Below are 20,500 nucleotides of genomic sequence, written 5' to 3'. Positions count from 1 at the left end.
AGTGATTTTCTAAGAAGTTCTGGACTGTTACTAACCTGATGCATGCCCAAATACTTGCGCATACAATTATAATAGACCCGCAAACCAATGTCCTCATGAAATGACTACGTGCTATTTTAATACAATTATTGTTTAATTATGAAATTTCCTCATAGTGCCTTAGAAATTGTTTCTTAGGCTACAAGTTACATTCATAGATGTAGATTCACTTTGTGAGTATTTAGAAGTTTTAGTACGCGTCGCACATATGTTATAAAAACATTGCAATAAACACATATAAACCTGTGCTAGGTAGTCATTACACCCAGGATATTATCTAACCAAGACAAGGCTGAAGCACAGCAGGGGCACCGCCCAGGAAGGCTTAAATAGGGTTCAGGCTTGTCGGATGTATACGCACAGACGAGGATAGCGAGAAAAACTATATTTCATAAAAAGAGCGCACGTAAAGGAAGAGTCAAAAGTCCTTGGACACCCTTATAATTTGAAACTAGAAGGGAACAAGTGTAAAGAGACCAGTATTTATTATTTATTGATTTACGTTGATCTACATATTCATTTATTGACTGCCTGAGAAATATAATTTTCCTTAAGCCTTATCATCAGTGTTGTGATGCTATTTCTTTTTTTCCCAATTACATAAAACTATTTTGTATGTGACAAGAACACAAGTCATACGGAAGACTTAGTGAAATTCATTTACGTCTGAGAATTTAGTCTATGTTTCCTTCCGTAGTTTTCTGTTTTCATTGCTAAATCGTGGAAGTGTTTGTTTATATTATGTAATGCATTATGTCAAAGTGAATTTCATGTAATAAAGCTGAGGGAGCTCCTTTCCCAATTATCTAACAATCTCTGACGTCAAGAGTACCTGTTGAAACGAAATCATCTGATCTACACGTGTCTGGAGTCAGCAAGAATACCAGAAGATTTGGGTCTTTAAATACTCTTTTGAATCCGGAAACGGGGAGTGAGTTACTCACCAGAATTTGTCGAGAGTTAGGTTTCGGAGTTAGTCTCCAAAGTCTGTCGAGAGCCGGTCTTCGGAGTTATCTTTAGAGTCAGTCGCGAAGTTGTCAAAAGTCTGTCAACGGAGTCGGTCCGAGCAGAACACGGGAGTCAATGGGAGACAATCTTTGGAGTTGGCTAGAGAACATCGGAGAGAGTAATTTAGTAAACGAGCCGAACAAACAGTAATTCGGTCAACGACAGGCGGAACATATGACGATCATCAAGGAGATATCAGGAAGCCCAGCAGACAAAATGGAACAGCAGGTACTGTGACGTCAGATTTCATCCCTTCTTTCCCTCACTCCTCACCTACACACACACACACTCTCTCTCTCCTCAAATATCTTAAAATCCTCTCTTCTATTTTTCTTAAAATCAGACAGGTGTCGTCCGATCCAAGGACCCGTTCTACCTACGAGAAACATCCCAAGAAACTCACATTGACGATACAGCTTACTTTGAAAATTCTTTTCAAATTAAGCACTCCTAAAATGCTGGAGATGCTGGACTTTTCTTAGTAATTTTTCCTATATTCGCCCACCGTAAAATGGTCCAGATGCTGGTTTCTTCTTTTCAGTGTTTCAATTACGTTTTTTCTAATAATTTTCACCATTCTTTCCCCTCCGCCATCCACTCTGTATTACACTACTCGAAAGCTATTAGTTCCCCTTCTTTCTTATTTCCAAAAAAAATCGTTTTTTTTTCTCTTCAATCCTTTGAAGAGTGGTGGAGAAGCCCAAATACCTCTTTTGCTTTAAGTTATCCTCGTGTCTCTCTTCCTCCCTCTCAGTTTTTGCATGTGTAATTGATACTTAAGTAGTGATGTATATACACACTGCATTTCGTTAAACTAGTGCCCATTTTACTTTAATTTTTGTGAATATGATGCGACGTCTTGTTGATGAACGTTTAGTACCGGGTGGTGACTTCTTAAATCTCACTGAGACGATTTATTTCGATACCCCGGCGTGTTCGTCTACTGTATCGGCTAAGTTTACCAGAAACTATTTAGACCAGCTTCGGAAAAAGTTTAAATTCTCTGAGGTCCTATCCAATATTACACCCGATTCTTTAGAAGTTACCGTTGAGAAGCCCATTTTCGATATGGCGTCAGTAGGTGATAACCAACCATTGCCTATTTTTAACACCATAGTTAGACCAGAAGTTTTGTACACTAGGTTAGAGGAAGACGTGGAACGTTTTGTACGAAAATATGAATCTGACATTATGATTGGGATGGGATGAGACGGAAGCTAGTACTTTCGAAATTGGTTAGCGGTTCAGCCGAATCTTGGTTTACATCTATGGAAAGAAAGGCGGTTTATGCTCAGATGTCTTATGAGCAATTTAAACAGGCATTGATAACAGCGTTTAAGTATAATTTGGTTCCTCAGTTGACAGAGACCCAAATGCGAGGACGGGAACAGGGCGATGATGAGTCAGTTGTTGACTATGTGTATGCAAAACAGGATCTTATTCTGAGAGCAGATCCTAACGCGCCTGAGAAAAAGCAGATACAACGTATCATAGTAGGGTAATTGCTTGACTTTTTAAAGATCGTCATTCGCAAAGAATACAATACGGTGTCTCCGTTATTGAGTGATTTAGTGGTGAAAGAAAAGACTATTACTCAAGAGGAAACAGTTGGAAACATTCTTTAAAAAGAATTCTGCGGTGTTGGACTTGTCAGTGCTTCCGCCAAATCAAGTTCACAGTCAGTTATGTAGAAGTGCGGAGTCAGCACTTCAAAGTCTGCTTTACAGGCCAGAGAATTTTGTGCAGTCAGCCACAGCACAAAAAGGGCAGACTATGGCAATTAGCGATCAAGTGAATGACTTGCAAGAGCAGATAGCAAAAATGACTACAGATATCCGCGTTAACGTCAAATAATGAACATCAAGGTAGCGATCAAGCACAAAATAGGGAAAGTCAGCAAAGGAATGTAGGTCAGGGTAATAACGTAAGAAATGACAATTGTCGAAAGCGTAGGAACAATAACAACCTCTTCTTCATAGAACCAGGGTTCGACTCCTTGCAAGGATCCTCTTGTTTGTTATAAATGCAACATGCCTAACCATATTGCACGGTACTGTAGGGCGTCTTCGTCTTCGCCAAGGAACGAACATAGGCGATGCGAAGGAGTTCGAGGAAATACCTAATGAACCAGAAAGAAGGACATTGACAGCATCAGAAGAATCGTTGCCGTCTCCAGAGAAGATGGAACAGTCTTGAAAGATGTTGTGACAGGAAAAGAGTAGATGTCAACCCAGATTTGTGTCCAAATGACCGGGAGTGTCTTTACGTCCTAATTTACCAGTGTGACGATGTCTGGAATTGGTCAGAAGACGATGTGGGACTCGCCCGTGATTTTGAGCACGAGATCCGCGTTTCCAACCCACACCAGTCAACATAACACTTTATTTTAGTACCTTACCACCTACTTGAAGTCCTCAAACAACAATTGGATACCTTGCTAAAACCATGGACGATTCGTGAGCAGACGTCTCCATGGAACCACCCAATTCTTTTACTGCAAAAACGCAATGGACAGTTTCGATTCGTATCAGATTTAGGCCATCTCAATTTGCAATCCTATCCGTTGAACTTAGCGACGCGATCGATTGACGACTTGCTTGCTCGCATGGCTGGACGTCTTCTTTACACCTCTAGGACATGACGTAAGGTTTTTTGCAAATTCAAAATACAAAAGAGAGTCAGGAGTGTACAGGATTCTCCGTGCCAGGTGCTTTGAGTTATGTTTACCAAGTTCTGCCTATGGGCCATGTGTCCTCGGCAGCAGCTTTAAATAGACTAGTGAAATTGTCTCTCGCAGGCGTCCCGAGTTCGAATATAATGCACTACTGTAGACGAGATGATACATTGGTGCACAATCCTCTTCCAAAAACTTCGAAATCGTGGGTTGATATTGTCACCCGAAAAGACGAAACTAGCACATCACTCTGGTGGTTTTAGGCCATAAACTTTCGAAATATGGATTACAGATCTCTGACCGAATGCTGGCCACGATCAAAAACTAGTGACGTCCAAGAACAAAGAACTTGAAGAGTTTTCTCGGTGTTTGTTCTTTTCTGAGTAGGTATGTTAAGGACTTCGCCGGGGTAGCGCACCCACTACAGAAACTGATGAAGCGTGAAGAAGAATTTACATGGGGTTCCGAACAGCAGCAATCCTTCGAGGTATTAAAGAAGGGGATCTCGGATAGTCCAACTTTAATGGCCCACAAACGTGATAGAGAGCTACACATTTTTACGGATGCATGCAAAAAAGGGTTGGCTTGTATAGCCAAACAACCAGCTACAAATGAGCCGGATGCCAAGTGCGTATGCGGTTGCACCATCGGAGAAGAACTTGTCCGTCTATCATTTGGAACTGTTAGCCCTTCTCTACGTTCTACGCTCCTTTGGTTACTTTATCCTCGGACGTCATTTTCATCTTCACACAGATCACATTTCTTCGCCATAGTAAAAATTTGGCAGGAAAACTGGCTCGTTGGTTTCAGAGATTGATTCTCATGATTTTACGATTTCTCATGTTGCTTGTTCCGAGAATTCAGAGGCAGACGCCATCAGCCGTTTTGTGAAACATCGAAGAGACGAGGAGGAAGAAGCCAGTGCCTCAGATCCAAGGATCTTCGTGATCGAAGACTTGGATAGCACTGACCTGAAGAAGGAGCAGAGAAATGATGGATTTCTGAGTAAAATCATTGCGTATTTGGAGGATAGACCAGACAAAGACCCGGAGTATGAGAGGAGATCATCGCATTTTGCCCTGCGTAACAACATCCTATATAAAGTTAATAGGACAACTCTGGGAAAAGTTTTTCCATTAGCTGTGTCCACCAAGTAAAGGGATGTATTCGAGATGGTCCATTCAGAGAAAATAGGTGCCAATCACGGTGGTTTCAGTAAGACGTATAGTATAACCTTCTAGTGGAATCTGTTTATTTTGTAAACATGAAGAAATTCATGTATAAAAATGCAAACAATCTATTAGCTGTAAAGTATTGGAAAAGCAGAGTGGCAAGCCTTACGGTGCTCTGCAGACGCACCCTTGCGTACCACCCTTCTATAAAGTTTATATTGATTTATTAGCGGTGTACCCCTGCAATCACATCTTATGACACAAGTTTCTCATCGTCTTCGTGGATGAAGGGACACGGTTCTGTATCACTGGATCTTTACCAGATGCTTGGGCAGCATTCGTTAGTTCTTTTCTATATGAAAACGTTATTCTGAAGTATGGATTAGTAACCGTGACCGTGGAGCAGCTTTCACTAGTGCTGTGTTTAAAGAGTTTTGTAACATCCTAGGAACATAGATACACTTTGCAGATGTTCAAGAGCATTACAGTGTGGAAAAGTCGAAGTCGTAATCCGGCATATAGAACAGCAATTGAAGTTAGCTTTGGACAAATATGATCAGTCGAATTGGATAGAATTACTTCCACAGGTTACGTTTTCGTACAATGTAACTTGTAACCTGAGAATAGGTTTTAGTCCTTTCGAAACCCTTCATGGATATTTCCAACAGCTATTACACTCTGCCACATTAGCCATGCAATGTCAGTTCCCTGAGAAGCAAGACAGGATTCAGAAACTTCAGTACATAAGAGACAAGGCTCAGGAAAACTTATACAATAGACATCTGACTTCTGTAAAGTCACATAATAAGAAAAGGGAGCAGGAGACATTTAACAAGGATCAAGTTGTGTGGATCTACGATGCAACAAAACAGAAAGGTGACTGTAATGCGTTCTCTGAAAAATATTTTGGACCTAGACAAATAGCATCCCGTAAGCATTACAATAGTTACTATGTGAAATACCGAACTCCTCGAGTCCACATAAAGATTGATTCTATAGCCATCGACAGGTCAAAAAAGTATTATCCTCCTGCAGAAGGACTGCCTAAAAATTTGCGTAAATTAGAAACATCCGAGATTGATGAAGTAGGAGAACCCTTACCCGATAAAAATCTCCAAGAAGTGGATAAAGTAAATTCGTTCTTGATGGAATTCCAGAATCCAGATAATGAGACGCAATTAGAATCGTTGTTTATAAAGAAAGTTGTCTTCATGTCCGATCTACCATCTTGGGATTAGGTGGGTCCGAGAACAAGTTCAGTGGAAGGTTTAGAGAAAACGAAATTTGCCGTCAACCACGACATTAATAAGAAAGTTGCGCTATATTATGGATCCATCAGAACGTTAGCTGGTGATTGTATAGTGAACTCTTCCAATTGCCTTCTTGACCCACGAGGAGGCGTGGATAAAGCTATTCAAAGTCTTGCAGGAGAGGAAATGCAAGAAAAGTGTCGTAAAATATCCTACCTTCCCCAGGGTAACTTATGCATTACACAGGGTTACACTCTACCTGTGAATTTTGTAATTCACGTAAGCGCACCTGATGATCAAAATCCCAAGACGTTAAAAATGTATTACGAAAAAACGTTGCAATTAGCCGTAGACAACGATATAACATCTATTGCGTTCCCCAACATCTCTACAAGATTCTTTGGTTTTCCTAAAGAGGTTGCATGTCGCGTTGCTTTATAAACAGTACGTCTTTTCCTGGAAGAACATCTTGACTCAATCGAAAGAATAGTGTTCGTGCAGTATGACAAAGAGAATCAGAAAATCTATGAACAACTCATGCACCTCTATTTTCCTAAATAAAAAATAGCTGAAAGAAAAATGCATTAATATGTTAATGGCTTATCATGGGACTTCATCTAGGTTAATCGACTTAAAGTTATCTTAACGCTAATAACATATATATAAAATTAGAGAAAGGATATAGTTATTCATCATCAGTGCTAATTAGTTTTCTTTTTTTCCTCTCATCATATCCATCTCCTATCATCAATTATTTTTTTGGGACAACTTTATTTTGGAAACTTCAGATTATCCACTTACATGAAAAGAAAAGAGAAAACTTTAATTAGTACACAATATTCAAAAAAGAGAGAAATTATAGAATATTTTATTTATGAATTAATTGAAAGTAAGCAAAGGTTCCAAAAGAAATATTTTGATTGAGTTCTTTGTTTACATTACAGATAGTCAGCAAACTTTTAAGCTGCATATTCCTTCTATTCTAGACTATGTTCTCTATTCGGATCAACCAAGTGCGGGTTTGTATCACACCATTATCGACAGTTACGTCGATTTCCCTTTCCGATCAAAGTGAAGTACATCTCATCGCTGAACAGTATTCCCTTGAAAACAAGGGATTTTCGTGGCCCACATGCATAACTTTAACCGGCGATCAGGGTGTTCCTAGTTAAGTTTATGTAGCATGTGCAGGTTGTAAGGATGCAACTGATAGATGTGCTACATCTTAATCACGGAGGATTGGCTTACTCCTATTCCAATGACACACAACGGGTACTGCGTTTAGAACTTTTCACAAACGATGCTATCACTATCGCTCGTGTTTCCTCAGTGGTGACAGTCTTGGTCGCCCACTATGTGACCTATTTTCAACGGATTCAATATCCTGTAATTTTGAGGTTACGTGTGCAACCGTGTTGTGATAACAGTTTTCTGTCTGGGTGCCGTCTGTTGTAGTCGTCTGTAATTGCTCGGTGGTTGCGTTACCTGGATATAAGAACGATTTCCAACTTAATGCTTTCGTCAAACCCATTTTAGATCATCTTCAACAAAGAGAGATTCTGTCAGGGTCAATGTAACCGAGTTTAGGTCATCTGCAACAAAGAGAGATTGTGTCGGTTTCAATGTCATTTTCCACTTTCGGACGTTCATAACTCCCGAACCCTCCCCACATCGACAAAAAAATTTACATCACTGTATTGTGAGCTAAAGCCATTGTTATTTAATATACCATATGCCCCCTTCCCATTTAAAGAATATGACTTGCATCCAAGATGTCGACCATGGTCGAAATACACTGAAACGTTGTGGCCCCTCACCCAATATTAGTTGCCATAATCACTTTTTACTTGTTCCCCTGCAGCTTCCAAGGAAGTTTAAGGACTTTTGACTCAATCTGTATATAAGTAGGTTAGAGCACTTGTCATCGTATCACACTAATAATTCCATGCTTATAAACATAAAGTACACATTCCATACATTATGCAAAAACACTCCACCGGAGGTAATTAATATGTTTATAGTAGTATTTCAAATGCTTCCATTCATTTTGACTATTGTGTAGCACTTGTAATGATTTGACCAATTGTATCTCTACATTTGGAAACATAAAATACTGGTTTCTACACTGTACAGAAATTCACCGACAGTGAAAATTATGGTGTAGGTGTAGTTTTGGCGCACTGCATTTTGGAAGATTTACAGGTAAAATTCAATACTTTGCACGAAAAGACATGTTTATAAGGATCAGATTTCTGCAGGCTACAGAATTAAATACAAAGTAATACAGCTGTATTCTAGGTATACAAGTGTAGGGTTACTCGTAAAATCATTTCAAGTGCTTTACGACGGATAAAATAAGTGAGTACATGTGGAAGATAATCGGTTACATGTTATTTTCCACCGGTGGCATATTTCTGCACAGTGTACAGAACCGGTATTTTATGTTTGCAAGTGGAGCTTTCCTAGTAAGAAACCATGACAAGTGCTATTAAAACTCGTACAATTGCCAAAACCCACCTCTTTCCACTACTCTCGCTTGCAAGCATACCCACTATCACTGATGCTCCTGCTTCCTTCGGATTTTACCTGGACCTACCAGCTTTGCCCTGCCCTGACTCGGTTAGATAACATTAGTGTTTTTTAGTATCCACCTAGCACAGCTTGGTTTTATGCTACACATCCGAACGCCTCCTTTAGGAGCAAACCGTTAAAGAATTCTTTTTCAGCAATTATTTTGGTGGCCCTCTATCAGTTTCAAGAGAGCCATTTTCATGTCGCCCAGTGGAAACCTTTTAGGGGACAGTAAGAAGTAAATTAGTGAAATAATAATTACTTTTCTACAATTCTTTCTAGTGGTATGCTAAAAGTAAGTCTGTACGGAAATTAATATTTTAGACTGGCTTCTTTCATATTAAGTCGCCCGTTTTAAGGGTAAAATTTCCAATTTCATGACAGTGTGTTCTCATTCCGTACTTCGTTTCGTATAGATTGTATTATATAAGTTTGCACATAACATACACGTAACTTGTGGGTAACATGCTGGTAAAGTTACCTACGAGATTTTTTAAGGGAGTAGACCCTATGTGTCGAAATTATATAAATGAAATAATTGTGTTTATGTAAAGTCAAAACAGTTAATTAAGCCTTCGTAACGTTAACGAGCAGCGACGAGTGGAACTAATCTCATAAAGGATTGTTAAATGTACTAAGACTAAATTCAGTGCAAAGGCAATATAGATGCAGATGAAGTTATAGATGGATCTCTACTAAAAATTTACATTATTTTTAGTGTACTGTTAATTTAATGTACGAAATAATCATATACACAGCATGGTAATTACATGAACCTCATTTTGAGCACCCACAAATTTGTGTAATCAGCATTAATATCCAAAGACCATAATAAAACTTTTAATTATACGCTGGTGAAGTAAACGTCATTTCCGCTTCCTGTTCAGCTAGCTGGTTACAAACAAACCAGCTTTGAGCGGGTTATATGAAGAAGTGTACGCGGTAATCGCCTATGAAAATGATTTGTTTCATTTTCGGATATAACCATAACAGTTTAAGAGGTACATGCAATGTTTTTTGTTTTCCCAAGAATGAAATTAGAAATATTGTACTATATAACATATTAAAGAGAAACAAAAACAAAACCACACTGTACAACAAGCGATATAACGATTAATTACACAGGGCCGCATAGGTTCTGTTGTTTTTATAGTTTTGGGTGTTTTATATGTATTTGAACATGCTGAAACCGAAACTGGCACTAGTTTTTTCATATCACGTAAGAATTTCTTACAATTCACGATTTATATATGTTGATTGCGGTATTAGGGTGGTCCTTATTTCTCAAGTTGTGTATATTTGAGACCGCACCCCTTAATCTTTTTCCTTTTAATGAGAAAAGTGTTATCTGTAAATTTCAGTTCGTTATGACAACGATAAATGGTGCCGCAAAGACATTTTAATCTTTATAGGAATAAGATTTAGAAAACAGTAGTTTCCTATGTTGCTCAATAGATGGCAACACATACACAGATTAAGATTATTCTATTTAATCTCATTTCTTAAGTAATTTGGAGCAGATTTATGAACAAAATTAAATTGGAAATAATAAATAAATGTCAAACAATTATTTTGTACGACCGTTTACAACTAAATGATTCTCTCCTTTGTTCTTAATTACAACTGTTAATGTAAATAAAAGAATATTAGACTACTTGTAACATGTATTGGGTTTTTCAGGTTTTGCATTTATGATCTTTTGATATGATTGTTATTTTTAGGGAATTGAAGTTTCATTGTGGGTCTTGTATCATTACATGTGATTAAACGAACAAAGTGATCATTCTGTTCGGTGTCTAGTGAAATAAGTTATCGTAGTGGTATTTACCTCGTTGGTAATATGAGTGAACAGATACTGGGTTGTAAGTTACTGTCCAACAGACAAGTACTTGGTGCATTCTTTTATAACATACGAATGTGAAATTACCTTTAAGAGAGAATGCTCGGTTAGCAATTCGTGAGACAGAAATGTTTTGGTCCAAAGCAAGAATACCGATCAAGGATACTCACCACAGCACAGAAAATACAATTCCAATGAAAGGAGTAGATTCTGTGAGACAGTGACAGGATCTTCGAGGAGAAGAAGAGGGAAAGTATGTTTTATTACTCCACGACTCGTTGCGGCTTTTGATCGCCACAAATTGATTGATAGAGCTCCATGCGCATATTAATCGCAACAGCAGAGGCATTGGGACACAACTTCTTCTAATACTGGACGTATCAATGGAGCTTGTATTCTTCTTGAACAAAAATTGGAAAAAGATCTTTTATATCTTCTGTGTAGGCATCACATTTTTGATTTCATATTAAAGTGTATATTTGAAGAATGTGTTTCAGTTTCTTCCGGTCCAGAGGTTCCAATTTTTAAGTTTCCAGAAAGAGTGGCCGAGATTTCAACACAACAATTTTATTACATGAATTTCTAATTGAAATGTTAATTCAGTTCTTTGCAATATGAAGAAAGATAAGCTAGTTTTTGCTGTTCAAAATTTGGAAATGCAGAGAAGATTACAGAGAACTTTTGGAGCTTACAGTAATTTTTCTAGGAAGTACGCCTCCTGGAGGTATTCCTTTCCGTTTCCCTGGAGCTGTACATCAGACAAGGTGGATGGGAAAACCTTATGATGTTTAAAAATATTTCTCTTTAGTAATCAGTTTAAATTAATTGAGCGGAAAGAAGAAGGACTGCGTCAAGTGTGCACTTGTCCTGTCCTAAAAAGCTTGGTTTACTTGGTTTTCTTGTCCCAGTGCATTTCGTTCATCACATCAAGATTTATAATTTTCTAAGAGCCTTCAAACGTACAAACTCATAAACTTTGATGTCTCGAGAGTGGCTTTATTGAAGTTTTCCTAACATCTTTGGTACTCTCAGAGGAGTGTGAGCACTTTTATTTTTTGACGAGAATATCAATAATGAACAAAACACAAAATAGCAGAAAAAATTAAAAATAGAGACAGTTCATATGAAACGATGAAGCGATTTGAACTGCATGCTAGTAAAATAGATGATATTGAAGAAAAAGAAATTGCTGATTTTGTGATAGGAAACACGAAGAAGTTCTTCGAAAGGTTTCGGATTTCTACGGGTTTTCTAGACCTTGATCCGGTTTGTTGATCGACAAATGATGAATTTCTTTTCGGGGGAAAAAGTAGTTGATAAGCTGCATGTTACAAATGACGCAGCGGAAAGAGCATAAAGTTAATGGAAAATAACAATGCAGTTCTAACTAAAAATGAAGAACAGAAACTATTCCTTTTGTAAGTGGTGAAAGATATAGAAACTTGTTTCCAGGATGTGGAAAAGCTACCTTGCGTAAAAAGTAAAAGTTATCATTAAGTCGATCTACAATTCAAATATATTTTTTTAGGATATCAGCCATTATCATTAAATTTTTACTTGTATTTATTAGCTGATTGATTTCTAACACATGTAAATTTTACTAACGAAGCAAGTGGCATGAGAAACCGATCCAAATATCTTTTCCACAGTGGTTCATAACACTGTGCATTACCATAAGTACTATATATACGGACGATGTTCATGATGCTTGTAGCTTGTTGCCTGATAACCAACCGACTGTATTTGAAACCCAATCAATTCTGAATTACAGAGGAAAGCTTTATATTGTCCTATTTACATTTGTGATAATTATTATACGTTTATTGACAAATAGTAACTCGAGTGCCATTGAAATTCAAATGGATTTCTTTTTACAGAAATCAACTGCTTTGCGGCACGGGTTAACGTTGATGGATTTTTGTGAAATTTTGTGTATGATGTTTCTGTTACCAAAGGAAAAGAAATAGGGGGTGCGGCGGAAGAAATTCGAAAATTTAATTTTTCCCATATACCTAAGGACCACCCTATTGCGGTATGCATGTTTAAGCGTAATTCAACTGATTGACGCTAGATGTCACGAGTACGTGGTGAAATTATCCAGGCGGTAATAAAAATGAATTTGTTTAAAATGTAAGGAAGTTTAATTTAATGAAATTAACTAAAATTTTGCCTGCACGAATATTTAAAATATTTCTATATCGAACCTTGTTATCTCATTTCAAATAAATTTCATATTTAATTATCGCAAATCTTAGATGTGATTCAATAGTATGAAATGTTAATATCTTACGTTAGTTCTCTTTTGTAGTTCGTTGAATATTGTGTTGCCATGGTATCTCGTGGTTGTAAGAATAGACCAGATTTATTTTGTTACATCTGTGGTGAATTTGTTCCACACAAACAGAAACAGAAAATTACAGATTTTGTAAGAAGGGCATATTTCACATACTTCCGTATGGAACTTGGAGATCAAGATAAATCGTGGAATCTACACAATCTGTGTAGATCTTGTGTGGAATCGTTACGAAAGTGGAGCACTGGAAAGCGGTCATCTATGCCATTCACAGTACAAATGCTGTGGAGAGAGCCCAAAAACCACAGCGACGATTGCTACTTCTGTTCCTGTGAAATTGTAGGACACAATACTCGAAACAAGACAGTGTATCCCAATATTCCTTCTGCAATGAGACCTGTGCTGCACGGCCTAGACTTGCCTGTTCCGACACCTCCATCAAGTCTTGAGTCTGTAAGTGATCCTAGTTCGTACAGTGATTCAGTGGAAAATAGTGAAATAGAAGATGAAATTTACAACCTCCCTAGCAGATCTCGTGACCCTATACCACTCACTCAACGCCAGCTCAATGATCCAGTTAGAGACATAAATCTGTCTAAAGAATCTGCTGAACTTCTTGGTTCCAGACTTAATGAAAATAACTTGCTGGCCTGTGGAACATTTTCCTGGTACAGATATCGGGAAAAAGAATTTGTGCAGTATTTCTCAAAAGAAGGTTCTGTAGTGTTTATTTTGATGTGTCAGGTTTGTTGATCAAGTTAAATTTCCTTTGCCTTTCTAGTGATTGGAGATTATTCATTGACTCGAATAAAACAATTTTAAAATTTGTTCTGTTATATAATGGAAATAAGTTCCCCTCAGTTCCTATTGCTCATTCTGTGTCACTGAAAGAAACATACGAAAATGTGCAATTTATTCTTAATAAAATTAAATACGAGGTACATGGTTGGGGTGTGTGTGGAGATTTGAAGATTTTGAGCATTGTACTTGGGCAACAAGGTGGGTATACAAAAATACCATGTTACATTTGCGAGTGGGATAGTAGGGCACGAAATGACCACTGGGGAAGGAAACAGTGGCCATTACGGAAAACACTAAACGCGGGATCGAAAAACATCATTCAACAAAATTTAGTCAGTCCTGAGAAAGTTATACTTCCTCCCCTTCACATAAAATTAGAATTGATGAAACAATTTGTTAAGGCACTCCACAAGGAAGGCGAATATTTCAAGTTCATATGCAACAAATTTCCTTCACTTTCATGTGCCAAAGTGAAAGAAGGTGTCTTCGTTGGCCCAGACATTAGGAAGTTAATGAAGGATAAAAACTTCAAGGCAACAATGACTAATGCTGAAAGGGATGCTTGGATAGCATTTAAAAGCGTGGTAGTGAACTTCCTGGGGAACCACAAAAGTGCTGATTACAGAGAAGTTGTTGAGAATATGTTAGTTAAATTTCAAGAACTGGGTTGCAACATGAATCTCAAGTTGCATTTCTTGCATTCTCATCTTGATTACTTTCCACCAAATCTCGAAGAATTAAGTGAGGAACAAGGCGAACGGTTCCACCAAGACACGAAGGATATGAAGAAAAGGTATCAGGCACTTTGGAGTTTTAGCATGATGGCTCACTGCTGTTGCACATTGCACAGAGAAACTTCAGAAGAAAATCACAAGAAAATTAGGAAAGCTTATAAGAGAAAGCGTGCTAAAAAGATGTGAAAAATAAGTATGTTATATGACTGTGTTGATTTCCATTTTACAACGTATATATTTATGTATATATTTCCATATTATATGTATATATGTAGTAATCTGTATGTGCAGAGAATCTTATATTCTTTTCTTTGTCTGCATTCACATTAAACAAAACATGTTCAGATATTTAGCATTATAAGCTCTTTAGTCTGATAGAAGATAAGAAATAAGGTATAATAAAACAGTATTGAATACAGAAGAAGGCCCAAATTTTGACATTAATTTGTAAGAAAACCTTACGTGACAGGGAAAAACGAATTCATTATTCGTAATCAGCTAGGAACAAAGAATTAAGTTCACCTATTAATCAAAAAACAACATGAACTTTTTTTCAATTTGCAGCCCTGTGTTATTTATTGGGCGAACAGATATATCTCAATCTTTTTGAAGGACACTTTCTCCTTGCATATTCTGCCAGAAAGAAATTAAAATACACATATTTGTATCAGGGCTCCCTTGCTCTTTTTTTCTTTTGTTTGTTTGTTTGTGACATTTTAAGCTAATTTCGCTGTTTAATATATATTGATACTCAGAACACTGTAAAATCGTTTCTTAGTAAACTTATAATTGAATTACACGTTTAAAGGCAGACTATAATCTTCGAACAATGCCTGCCCCAGCATGGAGTGTGATTCTCACCTGCCTCCGCTCTTTCCGATCCTCACCAGCGTAAGTTCGATAACAATTTTACCTTTGTGGTTACATATATGTGTAAAAAATTTGAAACTCTTGATACAATTGAGATTTACAGGCAATGGATGATTTTAAAATTGGTAAATCGCCGTTATATATATATGTAAGATAACCGCATACAAGTAATCACAAGCTAACCTATCCGTACCTTACCGCATATGAATGTTGGTAAGAGTATAGTACAGGCAATATAGTAAAGTTTAAACCCGACTTGTTAATTTGTCAAATCCCGTTTGACATAAAATAAAATTGCTCAATCCTATCGATCTACGCTAAGTACGCATGAAAAATACGGGATCATTTTTTTGAAAATTTGTGTAAAATTTGTCTAATCTACGAAAATACTTCTGTGCAAGAAAATTATTTATGTAGAAGGAGAACATAGAAACAGCGTTTAAAATGTGCCATGGTTACTAAGAAATTGAAATGCAATTACACTTGTAGTGATTACTAGCCCTGGCTAGTGTACGCTTTTCGTACCTGTCTTTCTTTCAGGCATACCCAACTTCACTGATCTACCTGCTCCCTACAGCAGGCCCGCAACTACAGGGGAGCTAGGTCCCCCATAACTTTTAGTGGCCCCCTAAACCTTAACACAAAATGTTATTATTAATACAAAAAAAAATAGCTATGTGTAAAAGAATGTTTAATGACTTGGCCCCCCTAAGATATTCATGCCCCCCCAAACCTTTGTAGCTGGTTGCGGGCCTGCCCTTAGATGCATCCTTATATGCGTTCGAGCTTCAAGCTGCACTTCATCATCATAGATGTAGTATTACGTGAAGTGACCACCCAGCGTAAGTTGGTACCGGTACGTGTTCTCCTTATGAATTTTAATACATGTATATGCTGGCATGTTACAAATCTGTACGCTCTTTGTGGTAGACGCAAAGAAAATAATTCAGATAACATTAGGACATTATATAGGATAGTTAGAGACTTATACCTTTTAAATTATTTAATTATTTCTGGTGACGCATTTCAACTTTACCAGTGCCAAGCAAAGAATGGACACCCGCTAACAAAAGAATGAAGAATAAATTAGGAAATTATTTCTACGAAGATGCTAAGTTTCTGAGATTATGTATTCGTAATTGTATGCTTTAAAATGCATTGGTTATTCTAGCGCTGTACTCCTTTGTTCCGAATATCTGATCACTAATTTTATAAAAATCACGTTTCTTCCATATTAAACATTTTCACTGAAGCTAAACAGACAATACGACAGAAGTATATAGCATAACAATTTTCAATAACTTTAATTAAACTCAATCTAAAATTATTATTAAGGGGAGCTCGTGTACATGCTTGTGATTCTCACTCACTTGTCCAGTAAGTTATTGGCGATTGAAGGAATTAAAATGTAGAGCAATTTTGTTTCATATTATGATAAATATAGCCTTCCTATACATATAGTAAATGTATTCACTGCTATTCGTAAAAAATGTAGCTTTTTTTTCATAATTTTAAGTTCATCTTGCACAAGATTGACAGCTGCCACATACAACGCCATTGAAACTGCCTTAGAAACCACCTTAGCAACAGATTGTTTGTAACCAATATGGCTGCGCCCAGTAAAATTCACAGCAGACGACTTCAGCAGCGTATTCAAAAATATCCTACATACGAACGGCTACTATTGTTTAACACATAGCAAACATAAATACGTCTAATAACCTGACATAGCTTATTTTTTCTATACTTGCAATCTAATTAATATTACTTTATTTCAGGCAATTTCCACCTGCATTAGCAAAAGAGCAAGCACACAAAAAATATGAACGTAATGAGTTAGATATGAAAATGTTCTGTAAAAGTCATTCAAATATTTAACAAAATAACAGTCTTCATTTTTTTTATAATTGTTAGTAACTACTTTTTCTTTCTTTTCTTTTTTTTTTACATATTTGAGAAAATCGCTATAGTCTGTGAGGGTAGCGATTTTGTGGGTAGTGGGGATATGTTTCGGATACGTTGATTGGTGGATAGCTTCGGGCTTTTTCATTCGCCAATTTTATTGCCCAAAGTGAGAATGGAGTGGGATTATAGGCCCGTAGCCATCTAAAAATGTAGGGGGGCCCGGCTGAAGTTAGGGGGGGACCGATCCAACCATATTATAGTTGATCACCATATTATAGTTCATTCGCAAGTCTACTGTGAAAATTTTAGGGGGGCGGCTCAGTAGACCCACCCGGATACGGGCCTGTGGCATTACTCATATGTAATATGTATGTAGTCTAGACTTATGTTATTATGCCGCTCTCTAGTGACCGTATGAGAAATTCGCAATAACTACGCCGTTCCATGTTCGTAATTTGAGGGAAATGTCCCTAATCTAGCGAAATTTCGTGTGTAAAAATAGCAAAAAGGGAAAAAGGTAAGTTTTTGATAAAACGTGAAAAATCCAGTGGAATTCTCTCGCTCCAGTGGAATATATAAAATGTGTGTGTGTGTGTGTGTCTATTGAAAGTAGTATAATATGCACTGATTGTTGGCTGAGTATATTTGTGTGTAGTTTTTACTTAAAAAAATAAATAAATGGTTAACAAAATAGAAGCAAATAGCAAATGAATAAAGGGCAGTTCCTTTAGTATAGCTAAATAAATCTTATTACATGACTTCTGTCATAGGAATTGGACACTTAAGAAACAAGGGAAAATTTGATACGAAAATGGAAATTTTTTTTGCAGTCGAGGGAAATTTTCTCACGGGAACCTACGAACACTTCGTTCTAATGTCAAGGAAGGAAAGCAGAAGAGTGGTTTTGGAAACCGGTTAAAATAAAAAAAAAAAGAAAAGAAAGAAAGGAAAAAGAATAAAGGTATAGTAATGTTATGTGTGAGTTTTACCTTTGGGTATGAATTGCTTACCTTACATACATAACATAACCGCCACTGCACTTCACATACCACTAACCGTTCCGCAACTTTATAATTACAACCACTAGGCCCTAACATTACCCGTGGCTTCACAACAGAGGTGCTCCACGTAATCTTGAACGAAGGGTTACCAGATAGTGTTTGAAAACAGGAATACCAGACAGTGTTATCACTACCACAACTACAATTACACTGACATTGTTCTGTGATACTCAGACCTAAGAGTACCGGTACAGGGACTTCATGGACATTCTGTACAAAATTCAAAACGTTAACACGTTTGACATTGGAAAGTAGCCTATAAAACCGAAATATTAAATACGAAGATTCACTTGAAGCACATAGAAAGACCCTAATTTTGCTTCTGTTTTAAGTAATTAAATTTTACAGTCACCCCAAACTACCGGTGGCACTTGCCCTTTCTATTTAAATACAGTTATAGAAATTACTTAGCATTATTAGAGATATTTTGTAGTGTAACACTATGTTTTGCGAACTTTATAAAAATCTCGTTCAAACATTTTGTTTCAGTTGAATAACAAAAATACATGGAAGTATCATGTACAGGGAAAGTCTATTTTCATCGATCAACTCAACTGGTACATTATAACTTGGTGGTTCTTATTGGACGAATTTACAGCATTAGGGTGAGTACTTCTTCAGACTGGAAATAAAGCGTTTTTCGAGTGATCTTAAACTAGTAGCATATTTACGGTAGTACTTTTCGTTTTGTGAAAATAAATGTAAATATGGATCTTGCAAACTTTCCAGTATGAGTTATACCACTCAGGGGTGTATCCAGCAGGTTTATGTAGGAGGAGCCCGTCGTTTTTGAAGGGGGCCAGCTCAATATACAAAACAAAAAATGTGTTGCAGTTAGCGTTTTTGAGGCCTGAAAAAACCGGAAAATTTGGTTTCCTTCCGGAAAACTAAAAACTCTGTGTTTATTATTATTATTATTATTATTATTATTATTATTATTATTATTATTATTATTATTATTATTATTATTATTATTAATGTTATTTATTTATTTTTGTTTTACTTGAGAAATTATATTTCAGGCAGTTTTTATCGTGTTTAACCAAGAACTACTACCCCGAACCAAACATTATATCTTGGCATATATTCTATTCAATTTAAGCATAACTATTTCAATTTAAACCCTTGTACACAGAATCTATCTATAAAGGTAACCAAGAAAGTTCTGCCGCTTTCTCACCCACCAACTTCGAACATCGATATGACTCTTAAGACGTTCCTGGAAGATCAGAAATAGTCCCCATCAGTATCGACGACCTTCTGTCAACGTTCTGGAAGACCATGGATTCATTTGCGGTAGAACTTGGTGGGTCGTGAAGCGAAGAAGGTATCAAGTGCATTTTTGCACATGAAAAACACAAAACTCTGGAGCCAGCACTTCTGAATCGCAAAGGGGTTCTCCTTTTACAGGAAAACGCTAAGCCTCACGTGTCTAGGATAACCCGGGACATTCTACGCCTTCAATGGGAAACACTATAGCATCCGCCATACTTTCCGGACATTGCCCGTCCGATTATCACCTGCTCAATTCCTTGAACAATCACCTTAGAGGACACCAGTTCAAATTCCTAGTAGAGGAGCAAAATGCACTTGATACCTTCTTCGCTTCACGACCTACCAAGTTGTAGGGCGATTGAATCCATGGCCTTTCAGAACGTTGACAGAAGGTCGTTGATGCTGATGGGGATTATTTTTGATCTTCCATGTACGTCTTAGGTGATATTGTTGTTTGAAGGTGGTGGGTGAAAACGCTACAAAACTTTCTTGATTACCTCTATGTTTATAGTACATTGTTAAATCGTTTGTTTTCAAACTGTCAAATATAAATCAGTAAATTGTGTACTCCGCTATCACAAAAAAGTATACCATACTATTTTCCGATCGGTATAAGGAAGAGCCACCATACTATTTTTCGATCGGTATGGTAAAATAGTATTTTTCCATACTATTTTACCATAAATTAAACTGGACAACAAATTTTAACTTTTTTCGTGCTTCGGAAAAGAAAAGTACATTTTCTTATGCAACTGAGGATGGTGAATACGAAAATGGCAATAAAAACGTGAAATGGTTCGAGTTTAAGTGTAATTGACAGAAACATGTGTTATGTAGCGATGACGGTTTTAGTCTTGAATTTGCTGTTTGGCCTTTCACTTAAGTAGCCATTGCTTCAATTTTCTTCATCCGAGTATCGTGATTTATATGTCATTTGCTTCAGAATAAACCACGCTTGTAAAGAGTACTATGCACATTTGTACGTGAAGAATAATAGAAGGGAAATT

At 37.0% G+C, this 20,500-nt stretch overlaps 1 protein-coding gene across 1 annotated transcript in view; it reads left to right on the top strand.

Moving 5' to 3' along the window:
- The window catches only part of LOC145673364 (uncharacterized), a 779,808-nt gene that overhangs the window by 52,495 nt on the left and 706,813 nt on the right, over positions 1–20,500 (top strand). Inside the window, exon 3 of the mRNA XM_081743004.1 lies at positions 18,708–18,823. Within this exon, the coding sequence (XP_081599130.1) occupies positions 18,708–18,823 (116 nt within the window). The remainder of the gene's footprint in view (positions 1–18,707; positions 18,824–20,500) is intronic.

This window comes from Thermobia domestica, chromosome 16 (assembly GCF_964235325.1).
Source record: "Thermobia domestica chromosome 16, izTheDome1.hap1.1, whole genome shotgun sequence".
Classification (NCBI taxonomy): domain Eukaryota; kingdom Metazoa; phylum Arthropoda; class Insecta; order Zygentoma; family Lepismatidae; genus Thermobia; species Thermobia domestica.
Note: the sequence above shows the minus strand (reverse complement) of the source record. Positions and strands in the feature narration are given on the sequence as shown.